This window comes from Rhinopithecus roxellana, chromosome 4 (genome assembly GCF_007565055.1).
Source record: "Rhinopithecus roxellana isolate Shanxi Qingling chromosome 4, ASM756505v1, whole genome shotgun sequence".
In the NCBI taxonomy this organism is placed as follows: Eukaryota; Metazoa; Chordata; class Mammalia; order Primates; family Cercopithecidae; genus Rhinopithecus; species Rhinopithecus roxellana.
In genome coordinates this window covers 122375501-122396935 of record NC_044552.1, presented here as the reverse complement: position 1 = coordinate 122396935, position 21435 = coordinate 122375501, and the positions used below count along the sequence as shown (strand labels likewise).

Below are 21435 nucleotides of genomic sequence, written 5' to 3'. Positions count from 1 at the left end.
GGTAGCTTAGGACAAATATCAAACTTCTCTGTAAAGAAATGAAACTTTTTAGCTTTTGAAATTATAGTCCGTAATATGGGAAGTAGGGACACGTAAGACCTGCTCAAGAAAGCAAATACCTTACGATTTAAATGAAATGAACAGCATAAACTTGTATCACAGTTTAATATCCAAACCCATTATGCTTCTCATTTTCCTGCTTTTTTGCAGGTACCTAATGAAGTAAAATTTAGCGTAATATCTATTTCATAACATGTAGCAGATTTGGTCAATCTTTTCCTGTTTCCTTCACCACCTTCCCTGTCCCCACTCCCCTCAGCACCACCAAAAAAGAACCCCATGATCAACAGCTATTTGCTTTGATTTGATGGTTTTGTTATTGTTGGAGTTTTGTGTATGTGTTTTTTTTTTATTCACTGTTAAATTTAGTGCTTTTTTTAGTACTCATTTCACTTAACAGATACATCAAAGTTGTATTCTTTATTTTTACCACTTGCTTTTAAACTTGAAGGAATACGATTTGTTTTTCTGTTCCAAAGCTTGAGGACTGCAGTGAGTAGCTAGAAATCCTTTCCATTTGTGAATATTTCTCCGTCCATAGAAGATGAAGAAAGGAGATATAATAATAGTAACAATGAAACAGCTACATTTGAATGCTTATCATGTGCAAGTACTGTGCCCAGCACTTTATATGAAATTTAATTTTCACAACACTGTGATGGGTTCTGTTTATCTGCCTTATTTTACAGAGGAGGATATTGAGGCACAAAGGTGTTAACTTATCCACAGTCATATGACTAGTAAGTGGTAGAGTCTAGATTTAACCCAGACATTCTGCTGAGCTCTTCAACTTGAGAGGGAGACAGAAAGAGAATACAGAGAGTGTGTGTGTGCCTGTGTGTGTGTGTGTGTGTGTCATGTGGGTGTGTGAGTAAACATTGCTTTTTAATAACCTCAGGCTTACAGTTAAACTCCGCAGACATTTTACTGAATGTGTATGGTGCATTGGGAACTGTGCCTAGGCTGGGGTACAGAAATAAGATTTGATCATGCATCCGAGGAGCTTATTGTCTACCAAGGAGACTACAAATAGGAAAGATTTCACTGTAGTTTGTAGTGTGGAAAATTGCTGTGATAGAAGTATGTATAGTAACATTACCATTGACCAAATGGGACTCAGAATAGGGACACTCTAGGTTAGTATTGAGGATGAGGTTTCTGAGTTCCTTTGCTTTTTAAATTTCACCCATGATGGTTTTAATTACCTTTTGTACTAGGATTTCCAAATTTTCATTTCCAGTCTTAACCTAGACATGTCCTGAGCAATGGACTTTTAGCTGATTAACTGCTCCGTATCTCCTTTTGGATGTCTCACAAGTTCCTTCAGTTCAAAATGTCCAAAACAGAATTGTTAACCCCTCCTACTTTTCTCATCTGCCCTGCAAGCCTGCCCTTTCTCCAGTGTTTACTATCTTAGTAAATAGGCCACAAACCTGCATTCATTCTCCATCTCCCTATCAATCACAAAATTCTGTTCACTCTATCTCCAAAAACTCTCTCTTCTGTCTACTACTTTGCATTTTTAAACAGTACTACCACTGTGTTCCTGCTGTCATCTTGCCTGGACTGCTGTGCTAGACCCCCTTACCCATTCTTCTCTTTCAGTCCATCCTCCCATTGCAGAGTGGTGGTGATGATAGATTTTTATAATGCAAATATGTGATGTCAGTCTTGCTTCTCTTTTGGCTAACCATTACTTTTGAGATAAACATGAAAATTCTGAACATGGCATAGAAGGCATGATTTGACCCCTCGCTGCATCTCTACCTAGTCTTATGCCACTTTCCTTTTCGCTTTTCCCACCGTAGCCATGCTGATTCTTTCTTCAGGCCTGAGCAGTTCATACTCTTAACTCAGCTGAGAACATCTGCTGTTTCCTGAACCAAGTCTGTTCACTACCAGGTCCCTATCCCCTAGTATGGGTCTTAATGCTTAGATTTCCAGTTCATTGTTATAGAATTGATTGAATGAAGGTGATGCTGAGCTATAGAACAAGTGGGAGTGTGTCACATGTAGAAGTGGGCATAAATTGTTTTCAGCAGAATGAATTAGATTAAGCAGGCAAAAGGTGAATATTCTTTACATATTAGAGCTTCCATAAATCAACAAGAAATCTTAGAAGGAAAATGAACAGAAGATAGGAGGCAGCTAACAAAGAAATACAAATGGTTAGTAATATAGTCATGCATCACTTAATGACAAGGATGTGTTCTGAGAAGTGAGTTTTTTGTCGTCACATGAACATCATAGAGTATGCTTATATAAACCCAGATGGTAGAATCTACACACCTAGGCAATATGGTATAGCCTATTGCTTATAGGCAGTGAACCTATATAGCATGTTTCTTTACTGAGTACTGTAGGCAGTTGTAACATAATGGTAAGTATTGGGGTATCTAAACGTAGAAAAGGTGTAGTAGAATACAATATTATAATATTATGGACCACGGTTGTATATGGGTCTGTTATTGACCAAAACATTGTTAGGCAGCACATGACTGACTGTATTTGAAAAGTTCACCCTCATTAGTATTCAGGGAAAATCAATTAATTCAGTATTGCCGCTTTTCATATCTCAAGTTGTCCAAGATTTTTATAAAATCCTTTGGTGACTAGGTAAGACAGCGTGTGCATATGATCCCGATCATGTTGCATATGCACAGATAAATATATGGATTTAGAGCTTAGAACCATGTGCTTATATGAGCATAGGAAAAATCAGTTATCACTGTTAGGATTATGGGTGACTATTTTCTTTTTCTTTTTCTTTTCTTTTTTTTTTTTTTTTTGAGACAGAGTCTAGCTTTGTCACCAGGCTGGAGTGTAGTGATTCAATCTCAGCTCACTGCAGCCTCCATCTCCTGGGTTCAAGTGATTCTCCTGCCTCAGCCTCCCAAGTAGCTGGGACTACAGGTGCTTGCCACCACGCCCAGCTAATTTTTGTATTTTTAGTAGAGACGGGATTTCACTGTGTTAACTAGGATGGTCTCGATCTCTTGACCTCATGATCCACCTGGCCAGGTGACTATTTGAGTATTTCTTATGTAATCAGAAAATGACATGCTGTCTTCCCTAAATCTTGTATATTTAGACAATTTATCTGAAATATTAAGAAGTCTACCCAAAATAAAACTTGCTTTTGTATAATAAGGAATCAAATGCCAAATTTCTTATCTTTGAGTTTAAATTTCCAAATGTAAGGTCGTAGTCAGTAAAATACACTTTTTTCCTTTATCCACAATAGTATATTAGTTAATATTATTGTTAGCATTGACTAATACATTACTTTAATAGAGCATATCAAAATTTGTGAGTTTTTTTCTTCAAAACAATCATGAGAGGTAAATGGCATTGTGTTTTACAAAGGAGAACAGGAGCAGTTCAGAACTAGTCCACTGTCGTGTAGCTTCCATTATAATTCATGTCTACTGTCTTAGCATCCAAGTGTTTTTTTTGTTTTGTTTTGTTACTGTTGAGGCGGAATCTCACTCTGTCGCCCAGGCTGGAGTGCGGTGGCACAATCTCTGCTCACTGCAACCTCCACCTCTTGGGTTCAATCAATTCTCTTCCCTCAGCCTTCCCAGTAGCTGGGAGTACAGGCGCCCACCACCACGCCTGGCTAATTTTTGTATTTTTAGTAAGGTTTCACCAGGTTGGTCTCAAACTCCTGACCTCAAATGATCCACCCACTTTGACCTCCCAGAATGCTGAGATTACAGGCGTGAGCCACCGTGCCCAGCCAGCATCCAAGTTTTCTTACTTCATAGATATATTTTGGTATTCGTCGAAACAGTGAAAATATTAAGTAGGCTACTATTTAAACATTATTAAGATGAGCTAGGTTTTCAATTATATCTTCTTATATTGCAAAATATTTCATTTTTTCGGCCAGAACTTTTGCATGAGAGTGTAAACCATTGAACTTATCTTTTCTTAAGCAGTCATTCAGAAAATCAGTATCATTTAAATCTTTCCCCATCATCTTTTAAACACCATTACAAATAATTTCATGGACTGAAGCAAAAAATACCCTTTTTTTTTTTAGTAAGTAGATGCTGGCAACCTCAGAGTTGTTGACTAATTTCCATTAAAAAAACAGTACCTTGTAGCTTTCTTAATGTAGATTTTTTTAACCATAATTCACTTTGATAAAAAATTATTCACATGAATGCTACCTGCTTAACAGTCTTCAGACTGAGTATCTTGATTGAGTCTCATAGATGGTAGGTAGACATATGTAATGAAGATACTTTCACTTTCTGTTTAACTTAATGTAATGATGGTTTTTGTACATCAAATACTTTTGCTTTCACTTAAGCATTTGTTAAATGTTTTACGGGTGGTATAGTATACAGTCTTTTTCTTTGGAAGATACAAGGTTTTTTTATGGCCAGGCAAACTGTTGGTAAAATTTTCTTCATGTGGCTAGACTACAAAAATGCCAACCCTGTGGACTGACTCCTAAAGTATAAGCTCTTGGGCCAGACACAAAAATGTCCTCATGATAGAATGTCATCCTGCCCAACAAGTTCAAGGTTTTCAACTGTTAGACCTTAGTGCATCTAACTCTCTCCCATTACTGCCCCTTTGAACACAAATGCATGCTGAAGGGAAAGTGGGGAGTTCAGAATTGATGATAATTTATCTAAACTAACAGAATAATTCTAGAATTAAAATGGAAATTTACTGTATAATTCCTACGTTTGTCTAGAATGTATCTTCATCTAATATGTTAGACTCCTGGGATTTTAGGATTAGATGGGAATCTTAAAAACCATCAGTCTAGTCTCATCTTTCATCTAATGGAAGACTTGTTTTGTGCCACTCCTAACTATTGGTTAATTATCTAGCTCTACCTTCCCTTTTTGGACACGTATCTTCTGGAGAGCCCAACACTTTGCAGTGTAAGTGTGTGGTTTTTTTGTGTGGCTTCATGAGATCTTTCTTGTGACCTCAATTGACTCTGTCAATTTTCTTTTTTCTTCAGTTATTTGAGAACAACTACTCTTTTTCCATTCTTATGCTAAATGTCCTAAGATTTTCTTCACACAGCTCACTGTTTTTATATCTCACACCATCATACTTGCTTTGGATATTTGGAAATAGTATCTTTAATAATTTGATAAATTCTGGATATTGCAGATATTTTAATAGCAAAGGCTATTACTTCCTTTGGTCTGGACACTCTTATCTAACCTAGGTTTATGTGAGTATGTGTTTGTTTAAGTAATACAGTACATTTTGAACCCCATGTTGTCTTAACCTTTTATTAAATAAAGTCCTAATCTTAAACAGCTGTTAGAAATTATTGTGGAAACTTGTAGGCAGAAATGTGGAGAGACTAGTGTAATAAACACTCATATATCTGTCACCAAGGTTCTTTTTTAATTATTATTATTATTTTGCTGTATTTTTTTGAGACAGCGTCTCCCTCTGTCACCCAGGCTGGAATGCCGTGGTGCCATCATAGCTTATTGCAGCCTCAACCTCCCAGATTCAATCCACCTCAGTCTCCCAAGTAGCTGGAACCACAGGCGTGCACCACTATACCTGGCTAATTTTAAAATTTGTTTTAGAAATTGAGTCTCTCTGTGTTGCCCAGGCTGGTTTTTTATTTTTTAATTGACACATGATATTGTACATATTTATGAGGTACAAATTTGTTGTATAGTGATCAAATCAGGGTAGGACATCTATCACCTCATGCATTTATCATTTCTTTGTGTCAAGAACAGTCAAAAGTCTCTCTTCCAGCTATTTTATGATATACAAGACTTATTGTTCACCATAGTCACCCTACTGTGCAATAGAACAACATATCTTTTTCCTCCTATCCAATTGTAAATTTATATCCATTGACCAGCCGCCCTTTATTCTCATCCTCTTCTCCTCAGTCTCTGTTAATCACTCTTCTACTTTCTGCTTCTATGATAACACCTTCTTCTTTTTTTTAAAGATTCCACATATGAGTGAGATCATGAGGAATTTGTCTTTCTGTGTCTGGCTTGGTTTATTTAACATCATGTCCTCCAGGTTCACTAATGTCACAAATGACAAGATTTCATTATTTCTTACAGCTGATTATTCACATTTTCTTTACCCATTCTTCCATTGTTGGACACTTAGATTGATTCCGTATCTTGGCTGTTATAAGTAGTGCTGCAGTAAATAGCAAAGTGCAGAGATCTCTTCAACATCCTGATTTCATTTTCTTTGGATATGTATTCAGTAGTGGGATTGCTGGATCATGTGGTAGTTCTATTTTTAATTTTCTGAGGAACCTCTATACTCTTTTCTGTAGTGGCTGTATGAGTTTACTATCCTACCAACAGTGTGTAAAGTATTCCCTTTTCTTCACATCTTCATCAATACATAGGTGTTTTTGTTGTTGTTTGTTTGTTTTTTTTATAATAGCCATTCTACCTGGAGTGAGGTGGTATCATTGTGGTTTTGATTTGCGTTTTCCTTACGATAAGTGATGTTGAACATTTTTTCATATACCTGTTGGCCATTGGTGTATCTTCTTTTGAGAAATGTCTGTTAAGGTGTTTTGCTTATTTTTTAATCAGATTATTTGTTTCTTTTGCTGAGTTGGTTGAATTTCTTACATATATTCTGGATATAATCTCTTACCAGATATATAATTTGCACATATTTTCTCCTGTTTTGTGGGTTGGCTTTTCACCCTGCTAATAGTTTCCTGTGCAAAAGCTTTTTAATTTGATGTAATCTCTGTCATCTTGATCTAATCATCGTTAAGAGGTGAAGCAGTAATACAGTATTTTTTGGTCCTAAAATACTATGATAACTACTATCCAAGTCTGTGCTGTATCTTAGAATAGATTATCCAAATTTGTTTGATGGCAAGATTCCAGACATCAAGAGTCTTCTGAAATTGTATCTCATTGTATTTGTTACTGAGTTCAAACAGTGAAAGATTTTAAAGTTAAATTGCAGATATGACATTCCTCCAAGTATTTGAGTGTACATCTCTAAAAAAAAGTCTGTCTACGTAACCACTCTGTTTTCTCTTCTAAAAAATTAACAGTAATTTCATAATTTCATGTCACTCAAATCTATTCAGATCCACTCAAATCATTCAAATTTCTCTCAAATACCTTTTATACTGATTTGTTAAAACCAGGATCCAATCAAGGACCATGTTATACAGACATTTTGTCATTTTAATTAAAAATGTGAGTCTTACATTTATCAGTGATAAACTTTATTTTCTTGGTAGTACCTCTTTGGGCTTGTCCGGTAATCAGCAAACTTTTTCTTAAAGGGCCAGAGAGTAAATTTTAGGCTTGTGGTTCATTTGGTTCTTGTCACAACTACTCAGTTGTGCTGCGTAGTCATTATGGAAACACATGGGCATGGCTGTGTTCCAATAAAACTTTTGCAAAACAGGGAAAACAGGCACTGGCCCATTGGCTGTAGTGTGCTGACCCTTGCCTAACCCATTATGATCTTGGTGTTTCCCCCTACCCCCCGTAACAGTTCTCAAGTTTTGTATCAATTCATTAAATAATACTGTTAACATTCAATTATTGGTGAATCTGTCTGTCAGTAATAGCCACCATTTAATGAACACATACTGTATGCTATATACTTGGAATAGATAATAATATTTAATCCTTAAAAGCACCCTGGGAGGTACAGATGATATTTGCACCAATTTATAGATGAGAAAATGAAGATTTAGAGAGCAGTTAAGTAAGTGGCCCAGTGTCACATAACTAAATGGGAACACTCCGTCAGAGCCCCCTGTTATAAGGCTTATTTTATACTATCAAACAGATATAACAGAACATCGTTCTAAAAGGCAAATGTTAGCTTTTCTTCATCTTGATCCTAGGCATGTGTTGAGAGACTGTCAAGTGATGTATTGGGATTGGGACACAAAATGTCTATTTCCTAATCTGCTATTTTGGGAGCTTTATAAAGGATATGAGGTTACTTTGTATGGTGTGTCTTTCTTTTAGAAAAGAGCTATCTCTAGGAGACCATGTGGGTTCATATTGTGTTTGCAAATTGGTCTATTATCAGTCCTTCCCTGCTTCTGCCATTTCTCAGATCATAGATGGTAATTTTGTGGTTAGAACCTTGAGGCGCATTCCTCTGTATCCTCAGCTTCAACTTGAGTCCACTTTAAGTAGCTAGATTCTTCATTTCTGTATTCTCAGGTTTATTCTCTTGTCTTTCAATTAGATTTTAGATTTATTTTTGCTTTGTGTTTATGACAGGGTTTATTGTGGCCTTTCAGTTTAAATATCTTCCTGGTGTGGACACTTTTAAATGTAGTAGTCTTTGATGCAATTTGTTGTAAAAGCCAGAAGGTGGCGATGTCTTCCAGTTAAGGTTTCAATTCCTTATAGTTGCTGGAGTAATGTTTTTGAATACCACTAGAAAGAGGACCAAAAATACAGATGATGTGTTCTTGTACACAGAATCATTGAGTGGGGAAGAATGTGCTTTAAATTCTATGATGCATTTTAATAGAAGGCTAGAAATATGCCACTTCCTGAAGAGAAGACAGCTACAGTTTTGAAGTTTGCCTTTTTTATAAGAAAATATTTGATAAATCACACTAAGCCATTTCCTTAAGAAACAGGACAAAACACCTGATCAAGCTATGTCTTAATATTAGGCCTTGGGCAGTGGGCAAACAATTGGTATTTGTATTTAAATCAAAATGGGAACAACTATTTTTTTATATTAAACTATATATAATATTTATTTGTTTTTTTTATTTTAAAAGATCCAGACCTTACCAAAAAAAAAAAAAATAAAAAGCCACCCTGCTGTGCCAGTTCTCTGAATAGAACAGTTGTTAACATTTTGGCAGATATAACTATGTAAGTGCATATGTAGATTCATAAGCCAAAATGAACTCATAATTAGAAATATAATTTTTTCTACTCTCACAAACATTATGGACCTCTGTCTACATCTCTACATCTATCTAGTTTTATAATTTATAAATTCCATTTAGTAGTCTATTATATAAGACTGTACTGTACTTTATTTAACTAGTTCCTTTTCATTGGATATGCAGGTTGTTTCAGTCATAAATGAAATTGCAGTATGTCATCTTATTATACTTTGGTCAGTTCAGTTATTTCTTTTTTCTTTTTTTCTTTTTTTTTTTTTTGAGATGGAGTCTCGCTCTGTCACCCAGGTTGGAGTGCAGTGGCGTGATCTCAGCTCACTGCAACCTCCGCCTCCTGGGTTCAAACAGTTCTCCTTCCTCAGCCTCCTGAGTAGCTGGGATTACAGGCATGCACCACCACACCCGGCTGATTTTTGTATTTTTAGACAGAGTGTCACCATGTTGGTCAGGCTGGTCTTAAACTCCTGACCTTGTGATCCGCCCACCTTGGCCTCCCAGAGGGCCAGGATTACAGGCGTGAGCCATCGTGCCCAGCCAAGTTCAGTTATTTCTTATCGTTACTCATTGACTGTAGTTCCACATGTATTCACATTTTAAATTATCTGAATATACACGGCCAGAGTATCTCCTGTAGAAAGTCTTTGTGCCAGACTATAAGAGAACACTGATTTACTCACGCTTTCAACACCGTTTGATATTTGCCAATATAAGTGGTGTCTTATTCTTTTAAGTTAGCATTTCTTCAATTACTAGTAAATGCAGAGAACTGCTAAATAAATTATTCGTTTAAGAAAAAATGAATTTTAGTGTCATTAGAATTAAGGGATAATGAAAACACATATCCAACTTCAGTCACACCTAAGGCACTGGGTTATAATTGTCTTAAATGTTTATACAAGAAAAGACAGTTAAAAACTAAAGTGTTCAGTATTCAACTTAAATACTTTCATGTAAGAAATTAGAAAAAGAATATATTAAATCTGTAGAAGGAAGGAAACAATGGACATGGGCAAAAAATTCAATGGAGAGGATCAGCTACTGATAGTTTGTTCTGGGAAGAAACCAAAGTGGAAAAGTAAGATTGACAAGAGCAATAAAAAACAGGAATTAATGATACTGCAATGAAAAAAGGGTAAGTGGCTACAACAGAGACTTTAAAAGATTATTAAGACAACCATGAAGAATTGTATGCCCAGTAAATTTTAAAATATAGAAGAAATGGAAAATTTAATTTAGCAAAATAGACTTGAAGAAAATAGACATTAATTATTTTAACACTCTTAAAAATTTTAATTCAATCTAATTTAAAAATTAGAAATTGTCTTTAAAACTTTATCAAACAGCAAACAGTTCCAGTTAATTTTCAGGTAATATCTGCTAACCTGTCTTCCAGAGAATTAAAAAAGAAAGAAAAAAGAAACCACCTTAAATTGTGTAATGAGTCTAGTATAATAACCTTGATGCTCAAACCAGATAAGGACAATACAAGAAAGGAAGAGTATAAGCTAATTCTACCCAATAACTAAATGAAGTATTAGCAAACCAGATTCATCAATAATCTTTTAAAAATCAAGAATTAGTTGGATTTAGGGATATAACACTGTGTATGTATAATAAGTTTAAGAGAAACATGAGAATGATAAGACTGCAATTGAAAATAGAGGCTTTCTCTGGAGGGAAAGGTGAGGAGGATGTGATTTGGAAGAACTGCATGGGGAGGCATCAGTTGTATTGTAATGTTTACTTTTTAAGCGGAATGATGGGTACATAGAAGTTCATTGTGTTCTTTTTGCCTTTTTGTGTATCTTAAATATATGGTACTGCCATGGTTATCAGGCTTAATAGCCTTGTGAGTTTAAATGTTGCTTTCAAATGCTGTATTTTTGGTGGAGTTGCTTAAACACATTCCCCTTGGAATCTATACAACCAGTTAAAAAAAAATCATTTGTAAACCACCATGAAATATAATGAAGTATACTGTATATGCATTTTCATGAATGTTGTGTCAAAGGGCTTGTAGGAAAAAAAAGATCGTTAACTCTTTTGCATTCAGTGAAAATAGGTGGCTTTGGAAATAGTTTCAGCCTTGCTAACAGTTTTTTTTTTTTTTTTTTTCCATGCTTAGAATTAAAAGAAATAATTTGGAATTGTAGGTAGATGAGAAATTTAATATAGTTAGGAGTTTGAAATGTTGGATTTCATAGCATTCATACTTCAAATAATTGAACATTTACAATGTGTTAGATACGATGTTGAGCCATGGGAATATATAGACCGATAAAACAGTCTTTCACCTCAGGAAGCTTAGAATTTAGTAGGGGAAATAGGTGATTCTGATGTTTAAGTGTAGGTACCATCATAGTCATAAACAATTTGGAATATTTATTCCCTTCTGGGAATTAGTTTCCATCTTTCCTTTAGCTGTTTTGTTTTTCTTGTTTTAATTTAAACAAAGTGGTGTGTGTGTGTTTTCAAGAATAACCTAAGCCTCTGAACTACTAATATTTAGTCAGATAGACCTGTTTAACTCATCGATAAATTATGTCACTACACTTAAAAAAATACAAGGGACCTGTTAGGCAGTCAGATGCTTTGTAGAAATTGAGATTTGTCGGCCTGGTGTGGTGACTCACTCCTGTAATCCCAGCGCTTTGGGAGACCGAGACGGGTGGCTCACGAGGTCAAGAGTTCAAGAGCAACCTGGCCAAGATGGTGAAACCCTGTCTCTACTAAAAGTACAAAAATTAGCTGGGCATGGTGGAGGGCGCCTGAGGCTGAGGCAGAGAATTGCTTGAACCTGGGAGGCGGAGTTTGCAGTGAGTCAAGATTGTGTCACAGCACTCCAGCCTGGGCGACAGAACGAGACTTGGTCTCAAAAAAAAAAAAAAAAAAAAAAAAAGAAATTGAGATTTGTCTGTTTCATTGGGCTGTCATTCTGATTATCCTATTGAAAAGGGATATAATATGTTTAGCTTTAAAAACTAAATCTTTATTAATATCCAGTTCTGTTGTCTTGTTCTGCAAGACAGATGAACTGATTGCAAGTGGGCCTTTTTTCATGCTTCGAAAAATGTGGTCTCTCATGTGGGTTGCCTCTTTTAAAAAAGTGTTGACTTTTTATATTGCATCTTTAATTGAAAACTTCTTATTAAAGCAGTCTTTTCTGAGCCTGCTTGTCAGGTTACTCATATTATAAAATAAGAATACTTAGTAACTTATGATGAACTATTCCCATGGCCTTATTTTTAAAATTCGAGTTGCTGAAATGCTGAAAAATCATCAATTTTGAATTAATTTCAAGGCTCCTTTTTTGCATTCACACAGATTTGCTTTACCCTTTTTTTCTTGACTTAGTTTTACTTATATCATCCTTAGTGTTGTCCCCTCAGGCAGAACTCAAAAGAGTAAATTCAGAGTAGAGTAGAACTCAAAGTAGTAAATCTGAGTCCATTTTTTTTCTCCTGTTTATATAAAAACAAGTAAAATAGTAAATTTGATAGTTGATTCACATGAGGTTTCTTCTTAAGTAGTTGCCTTGTGGTAGCTTATCCTCAAGGGATGTGCAACAGTTAGGATTAGGTTTGACTGTGTATCACAGAAATCCAACATGAGGGAAACTGATTTTTCTCTCATCCTCATGAGGTCTAGAATTAAGAACAGGGATAATAAGGAGATTCACAGCGTCAGGGGCCCAGGCTGCTTCTATCTTGTTGTTCTACCATCCTCATCCTCATTGTCTCTTGGTGCAAAATTGGCTACTTGAACTCTAGCTCTCACATCCAGCCTCTAGACAGCAAGAATGAAAAAGGGCAGAAAGGCAAAGGAGCCCTTGCTGGCTTAGTTGGTTGCTCTAAGTAGACTTCCCAGAAGGTACATAACGATTTTATTTTATGTCTTATTGACCAGAACATATTCAGTTGGCTATACCAGTTGTTGCCAGGGAGCTTGACGTCTATAGTATTTTATTTCTGCCGCATTGTACCCAGCTCAACATCTGAGCTCTGGTCATTATGAAGGCAGGGTGGAATGGATGTTGGGGTAAGCAGCCAGGAGCCTAGCAGAAAACCTGCTGCTGTCCAAATGGCTTAGTAACTGGGCTCTATTGTAATCATGGGAAGTAGTGCTAAGAAATCCTCTGATCTGCCTGTTGATTTGAACTTACTTCATCAATACTTACTGTCATTTACTGTTACAATGTCCTAGATATATATACTAAGTACTTTTCATACATTATATAATTTTCACAACACTGCTCTGTAGTAGGCATGATCTATTCCGTGTTACATATGAGAACACTGAGACACAGGTTACATAACTTGCCCAAGTTCTGATAGCTAGTAAGTGGTGAGTCAGACATTGCGCATGCTTAAGACCAATGGTAATAAACTGGCCCAGTGCCTCTGCTTTTTCATCTGTCTGCCTATATATCTATCCATCAGTTCCTGTTGTCACCCCTGCCTCACTCCTCATACATAAAAATTATTTGAGGTAGCTCAAACATGCACAAAAACAGAAAAACAAAAAGATACACAGATTGAAGGGAATATGGGAATATAAGAGTGAAAAAATATAATGAAGTTGAAGTACAATTGATACACAGAATTGAATGCCATATGGTCCTATAGAGGTGTCAGAAGTCTTGGTCTGGTTTGCCACTGTATTCTATCAGAAACTGAAAGGCAGAGAAACAAGACCTTCTTTATTTAGACTCTTGGCCCCTTCACTGTTTTAGTTATATATTACGAATCCTTATTATAAAGAATACTAGTTTTTTACATTGTGGCTGCAAGGAATTTTAAAGACAACTATTGTATGTTTTTACTATTTTCTGATCTTTTTGTGAGTTAAGCCAAATTGTCATTGTTTATTTTTTGACGTGTGAAAACGCAAAGAGAGAATTTTTTTAGCTGGGTCATGGGTCACATACTTGGTAAAAACTGGGGCTTGTTTGTTTGTGTAAATCCTAAGAGTCTGGGCAAATATATGTTGGGAGATTCTGGTCTTGATAAAAATGGTATTATGCAAATTATTTGATAGAGCTCCTCCTGTACACCCAAGTTTGCAAACTCCTTGAGGACAAAAGACTTTGCCTTAATCATTTTTTTGCCTCCGTTATCTTCAGTCTATAGGTGTTCAGAAAGAAAATATGAATGAATGGTTAGTAATGAGAAAATTCTGTTAGTAAATGTTATTCATATTTTTGCTACTTTAAACTTAAGTCAGTTACTCTGCTTGAAATAGAAGTATGTCATATTTTTTATAGTGCCAGCAAGTTGCATGAGATGGGTTATATGCCACTAAGGGTTAGACATTGGGACCAGAATCCAACCCTTGAACGTGGTGCGTTTGGGGAGTTGTCACTCTGTGGTACACCTGGAACATAGTGTTTGTACAGGGGAATAGCAGGGGATGAGTCTGGCAAGCTCCTGGCAAGTAAAAGTTACTTTTTAATTTAAGGAATGAAAGTTAGGCCTAGATTTTGAAGTATATGAGATGTCATGTTAGCTTTTTAAAAAGTGACATTTTTAGTGGGGAGAAGAAGGACATGATTTGGTTGGTTGGTTGGTTTGTTAATGTTTGTTTGTTTTGACCAAGTCTCATTCTGTCGCCTAGGCCGGAATGTAGTGGTGCGATCTCGGCTCACTGCAACCTCCGCCTCCCGGTTTCAAGTGATTCTCCCGCCTCAGCCTCCCTAGTTGCTGGTATTACAGACATGCACCACCATGCCCAGCTAATTTTTGTGTTTTTAGTAGAGACCAGGTTTCACTATGTTGGCCAGTCTAGTCTCAAACTCCTGACCTCAGATGATCTTAACTACCTTGGCCTCCCAAAGTGCTGGGATCACAGACGGGGGCTACTGTACTGTGCCCAGCCAGGGACATGATTTGATTCTAGTAACATCTGAAAAATAAATAATATAGATTCATTTTTTACATTTCAATTTCAAGATTATTTGTGAAAAGTGAATTAACAGAACATTTAAGTTTAATGACTTTATTTTGTTTTATTTCTCAGGATGTGATCTTCGTGGTGGAAAGCTAAATTTTAAAACCACCCCAATGGATGCAGACAGTGATGTTGCATTGGACATTCTAATTACAAATGTAGTCTGTGTTTTTAGAACAAGATGCCATTTAAACTTAAGGAAGATTGCTTTGGAAGGAGCAAATGTAATTTATAAACGTGATGTTGGAGTAAGTATCTGAGTTTTCATTATTTGTACTACATAGCCTAATTTTATAGTTCTATGAGTGATACTAAAATGTATTCATTCTACAGATAATTTATGAGCACCTTACCATGTGCTGGTTGTCCTGGATACAGAAGTGAGCCCTGTAAAGGCAGTCCCTCCTCTCATGGAGGTGCAAGCTTTTGTACATAGAGTGCTGGAACCTGAATCAGCAAAGAACTCACTGGTTACAGAGACATTTTATTGTTCTCTCAATTTATTTTAACTGAAGAAAGGGACCTTTGTATTCTCACATGTACCTATTAAAATGTAATTATATTTGAATGATGCCTTTATATATATTATAATTTTTATAGTATTTTAATTATCATATTCTTCTTTAACAAAGGTAGATGGTTTTCTTTCATAACAAACTGCTGAAAATAATATGATTTATATCTTGACCTGGACATCCTGAATTTTAGTTTTTGATAAACCTGTAATATTTTAAAGCCTGAATATTAATAAGTAATAATAAAACCTTAGTGTTTTGAGATTAACATTATAAAAGACATTGGACGTCATTATAAACCAAAGATTGATGAGATGGATATGTATTTTATACATTTATTATGAAAATTAAGAATGTATCTCAAAGCTCTGTTTAGCTTTAAAAATTAGATGCCGGGATACCTATGTAAATTGTAATTAATTCTTTTTTGTGTGTGTGTGAGACTGAGTCTCACTCTTTCACCAGGCTGGAGTGCAGTGTAGTGGCACAATCACGGCTCACTGCAACCTCTGCCTCCTGGGTTCAAGCAATTCTGCTGCCTCAGCCTCCCGAGTAGCTGGGACTACAGGTGAACGCCACCACGCCCGGCTGATTTTTGTATTTTTAGTAGAGATGGGGTTTCACCATGTTGGCCAGGATGGTCTCAATCTCTTGACCTCGTGATCCACCCACCTCAGCCTCCCAAAGTGCTGGGATTATAGGCGTGAGCCACCATGCCTGGCCGTCATTAATTCGTAGTACTAGAAACTAAGTAAAGATGAATTCAATTCAATTAAAATTTTCAGTGACCAACAAAGATTTTCAAGTTTGTCAGCAATCCCATCTTTCCTTTAGAAAAGTAATCAATATGTCTGCTCAGAAGTTTAGAGAGGAGTGTGCCTAACACTGCTTTGGTACTTCACCATGACATGTGGAAAGGAAATAGTTTTTTTAAGGAAGATTAATTGAAAAATCTGAGATGATAGATAAGCTGGTGGCGGTGAGAGACAATTAAATGTGGAATAAACTCAGTCAAGTGTTTCTCAGTCACTTGTATATGAAATTTTTGATGTATTTTAGTTCAAATTTTATCTTGATCTTTGGCAAATTTTAAGTCTGCCCAGATTTAATAGCTTTCTAGTTTGATAATACGGCATATAACAGAGAATGAAGAACACAAAATGTAACAAAAATTTTAAGCAGAAACATCTGATTCATTTATATGTTAGTGAGCATTTTTCTTACGTAGAATGGGCATCTAACAAATATTTCCATTAATGAAAAGTTGGAATGAAAATTTAAATTTGCATATTTTCTTGGCGCTTAGTCCTTGACCTATTGATACACACTCTGTAGTTATTTCATTCTAACCCATAGCTTTAAATGCCTTCCAAAGCTAATGAATTTCTAATTACATCTCCAGCTCCAACATTTTTCCTTTATTCAAGATGCCCATGTTGAACTAGAGTATGTAATAAGCATCTCAACTCTAGGATGCAATATAAAGTAGTGATGGGTACCATGAAGCAGCAGAAAGCAGAGTTAGGAATTAGAAAGCGATGAAGTGATGGGTGTTTCAGGGAAAATGGTTAGGGAGGGCCTCTCTTCAGATGGTGACATCTGGTAAGAGACCTGAATGAAATGAGATTATTGAGGGGATACTATTCCAAATGAAAGCAACAGCTACTGCAAAGCTTCTGAGGCATGAACAGATTTGGTGTGTGTGAGGAGCCGTGCAAGTTCCAGTTATGTGACTGGAGTGGAATGAGAGTTGAATTGTTTATGTACTTGGAGTACATTGATTTCAAGTATATAGAGTGAGAGATTTCTATACACCTTGTATTTTTAATTAATCAAATGTCTTTTTGGATTAATATGTTCTTTGTGTTCAGTATTGTACTTGATTTCAAAATGGGTGATTTGGAGAGCAGTTATTGCAGTCTTGGATAAGCTTGGAGAGTAGTATTTGGACATTAATATGACTATATAGAACAGAACCATAAGTGAAAAATAATGCTTATGAGGTAATCAGATTTTTTTTTCCCCCAGAAAGTATTAATGAAGCTTAGAAAACCTAGAATTACAGCTACAATTTGGTCCTCAGGAAAAATTATTTGCACTGGAGCAACAAGGTAAATGCTACTTGGGTTTTTTATTTTAATTTTTTACTTTTTCCCTCATGGAACGGACGTTTTCCTAGACTTAACAGCAAAATCATATGTAAAGTTCTTTGTGTTCCTCAGTATAAAATTTATTTCCTGTGTAACTGATAATCTTTTTCTTTCCTTAAAACTATAGTGAAGAAGAAGCTAAATTTGGTGCCAGACGCTTAGCCCGCAGTCTGCAGAAACTAGGTTTTCAGGTAACATTTTCAAACAGTATCTAAACTATAAATATTTAAGGATTTATTTTTGTAGAATTAAAAATTGTAATAGACTCAAGAAATCACTATACATACTATTCTTATGATTGAACTTTTTCTAGGTTTTTTAATACTGCCCTTCCGTATGAAAATTTGTAGCAAAATTTGGCCATGTGGGTATTTGTAAAGGATCCTAGCTTTTTCCCTAATTCCTTTCCCATAAAGAGACTTGTTTCCTCACAAGTTAATTTCCTTTTCAACTCTAAGTTTTTTCACCTCTGATGTACACAAACAAAATCATTTTTGGTTATCTCAAGAATGCCAGGTCAGAGTGGTGAATAGAGAATGGCAGAGGCCCGTTGACATGGACACACCAGCTGGCAGGCTCTCACACTTGTAACGTGACTGTCACCGGCATGTCAGCCTCATCACTGTAACTTGATAGAGGTATACCTTTGAATAAAATGATTACATATTGTGGACTTGCTAGGTCACTTGCAAATGATGAATAAATGAAAGATAAAGATGAGAATGGTCCCTGAAGATGAGGGCAAGGCTGTTGGGGATTGAGACAAGTTTGTAGAAGTGGGGATAGGAAGTTATGTTTCCCTCTGATGACTCAGTCTCTCTGAAGTAGAGGGTGATAGGAAGAGACTGAATGGCTGGTGGGGAGTGGGGGTTGGTGCTTGAGGGAGGGTGGCAGTAGAGAGTCTTGAGTTGTACTGTGATTTGACAGTGCTGCCACTTTGCAGTTTCCTGGCTTTGCGCAACTGCTGTGTGCAAGGCTGAGTTGAAGGATAGTTAGCTTACCCAAAATTGTGGTTTTAGGAGGAATGTTTGAAAAGATGAGATGAAACAGTTGATGTTGGTAGGAGTGACCAAAGTTATTAAGGTTAAGAGCATTATTTTCGGCCTTGGAACTTCTTTTAGTGTAACATTAGAAGTGTTGAGACAAATCCCAGTTAGTTAAAAACAATTTTATCACTCTATCCCCAGAAAGAAAATAAACATCTAACTAATATTATCACAGAAATGTCATTTTGCCTTATTGCATATGAGAAAAACATCTGACTTTTGGAGCCCAGTGTACACTCTGTATTTACTGACTTTCTAAAGTGACATGTTTTCCATTTTTACTCTAGCAGGATGACCTGGACTTAAATTTTTTCCCTCACTATTCTCTGTCCTTTCTCAGTAGTTTTAAATATTTCACTTAAAAGTATTAAGAAATTAAACATGTGATTAGAAAGACCCATACTGTTTTAATCATGCAAATACCTCTGGTTTTATTTTTTTAATGAAGTTTTTGGGCTTTTTAAAAAATTGAATTAAAGCTTTCAATGCTACACAACTTACAGTACTAAACATACACTTAAAATGTTTTTGTTTTATCTTGTTTGCTCTTGCTTCTAAGGATTGATGGTTATTAAGGATTGCCATCATGAGCAGATTTTTTTGTTTGTTTGTTTCAAAATAAATTTATTGAGTTTTACTTCTCTCCTAAAGGTAATATTTACAGATTTTAAGGTTGTTAATGTTCTGGCAGTGTGTAACATGCCATTTGAAATCCGTTTGCCAGAATTCACAAAGAACAATAGACCTCATGCCAGGTAAGTCTTTGAAGCAATTTATCTTGATACATTACCAAATTTGAAATTACTAGTCAGGGTGTAAATATTTATATTAATTGTGGCTTCTTTCATATAGTTACGAACCTGAACTTCATCCTGCTGTGTGCTATCGGATAAAATCTCTAAGAGCTACGTTACAGATTTTTTCGACAGGAAGTATCACAGTAACAGGTATTCTATGATATTGAAACCAAACTTGTAAATTATGGATTGAATGACACAAGATGCTTATACCAAGATAGAAATAATGTCTGATTTGTTCCTTTCAGTTACTTCTGCCCTTTAAGAGGAACCAGTCTCCTGACTTTTAATACTGTAGATTTACTTTACCTACTTTTATACTATTTATGAATGTTACACATACTATTTTGTGTCTTTTCTCACTCAGCATTATCTTAGTGAGTTTCATCTATATTATGTTCTGTGTAGTGGTATATATCATTCATTCTCATTGGGCATTTGAGTAGTTTCCAGTATGGAGCTTTAAAAATATTCTGGTGGGCCGGGTGCATTGGCTCACGTCTGTAATCCTAGCACTTTGGGAGGCCGAGGCGGGCTAATCACAAGGTCATGAGATCAAGACCATCCTGGCCAACGTGGTGAAACTCTGTCTCTACTAAAAATACAAAAAACCAGCTAGGCGTGGTAGTGCACACCTGTAGTCCCAGCTACTCGGGAGGCTAAGGCAGGAGAGTCGTTTGAACCCGGCAGGCAGAGGTTGCAGTGAGCTGAGATCGCACCACTGCACTCCAGACTGGCAACAGAGTGAGACTCTGTCTCAAAAAAGAAAAAAAAAAGAAAAATTTATTTATATATATATATGTATATATATTCTGGTATATGTATCCATAGTATGATTTTTTTTTGTAAATTTATTATATTTAAAATTCTCATGAGAAACTCATTTTATAAATTTCAGAGAAGTTTTACATAAGCAAAATATTAAATATAATTGGTACCTGTTAGGTTTATCTTGCTATATCTTTTGCATCTTTATTTGGAGAAAGGTGGTTTCAGAAGACTAGGCATTCATGTCAAAGGGTAGCATTAGCATACTGTGTGACATTTTAATGGTACTATGATTATAAATTGTGCAGAAGTATTGCTTGGGAGTCAGGCCCAACCTTAGGCAAAAAAGAATTAAAGAAAATGTCTTCAATGTCCTTGAGCTTTGTTTTTTCTTTATTCAGTCCATAGAGGAAAATAACAATTTAGTCTCTCAACAAATAAATTTTAGTTTTGACTCATCCCATGGGTTTTTCCATCTTCCTTGGGGACTTTCTAAGCGTATTCCCAGGATCCCACCTGAATCTTAAAATATGGGACGGTAGGGGACACGTCTGTTCCCTTCTTTCTGTTCTCTGTTTCTACACTTTGGAGGCTGGATGTCTGAGCAGCCCCAAAACCTATTGATCTATCTTTACTAAGTATATAATAAAACAATGCATATGTAAAACTCTGTAACTGAGTTACTAGATATTAAACAAAATAATAATAAACTGAAGACAACTGACGTGGTTAAGTAGTATGCATTGTTTACTTAGATCAGGAATAGCCTATGAAATGTTAGTAATATTGAATTGGTTCCCATGAGCAAAGCATAGCAGGGTGGGGGTAAAGTGAGTCAGAAAGGACCTCACCAAGGTAGGATGTGGTTAGGACCATCAGAGTGTTTACAGCGGGTGGATTTGTTAGTTTCCTGGGTCTTTCAAAAGAGGTAAGTGTGTATTAGTGAAGCCATTTTTATTCAAAATAAATTTTATGAAAATAGTTTTCATTGACCTTTTTTATGTTTCTTTTTAGCAATTTAAATGGAAGATTACATTTTTATAAAGTTGTTCAAGAATTAAAATAATGCATGGTCACCTTGTAGCCTTGTGCTTTTTTTGTTTTCTATTGACTTGTATAAGCTCTGAGGGTGAAATGACCAGATTGGTAATAAACATGTGGATACCCAGTGGTGGTAAATCTGTGGGGATTTTTAAACCATATATTTTAAAACAGCATTCTGGTTTCCCAACATTTTGGTGGCAGCTTTGTTTCACACTG

The 21435-nt window shown here is 35.8% G+C and overlaps 1 protein-coding gene across 2 annotated transcripts in view; it reads left to right on the top strand.

Annotated features, from left to right (window-relative positions):
- Window positions 1-21435, top strand: part of TBPL1 (TATA-box binding protein like 1) — a 35600-nt gene that overhangs the window by 13201 nt on the left and 964 nt on the right. For both annotated transcript variants that reach the window (XM_010383468.2, XM_010383467.2), the window contains 5 exons: window positions 14969-15147; window positions 17443-17525; window positions 17692-17755; window positions 19262-19365; window positions 19463-19557. In XM_010383468.2, the coding sequence (XP_010381770.1) occupies window positions 15013-15147; window positions 17443-17525; window positions 17692-17755; window positions 19262-19365; window positions 19463-19557 (481 nt within the window). In that variant the 5' untranslated portion in view covers window positions 14969-15012. The remainder of the gene's footprint in view (window positions 1-14968; window positions 15148-17442; window positions 17526-17691; window positions 17756-19261; window positions 19366-19462; window positions 19558-21435) is intronic.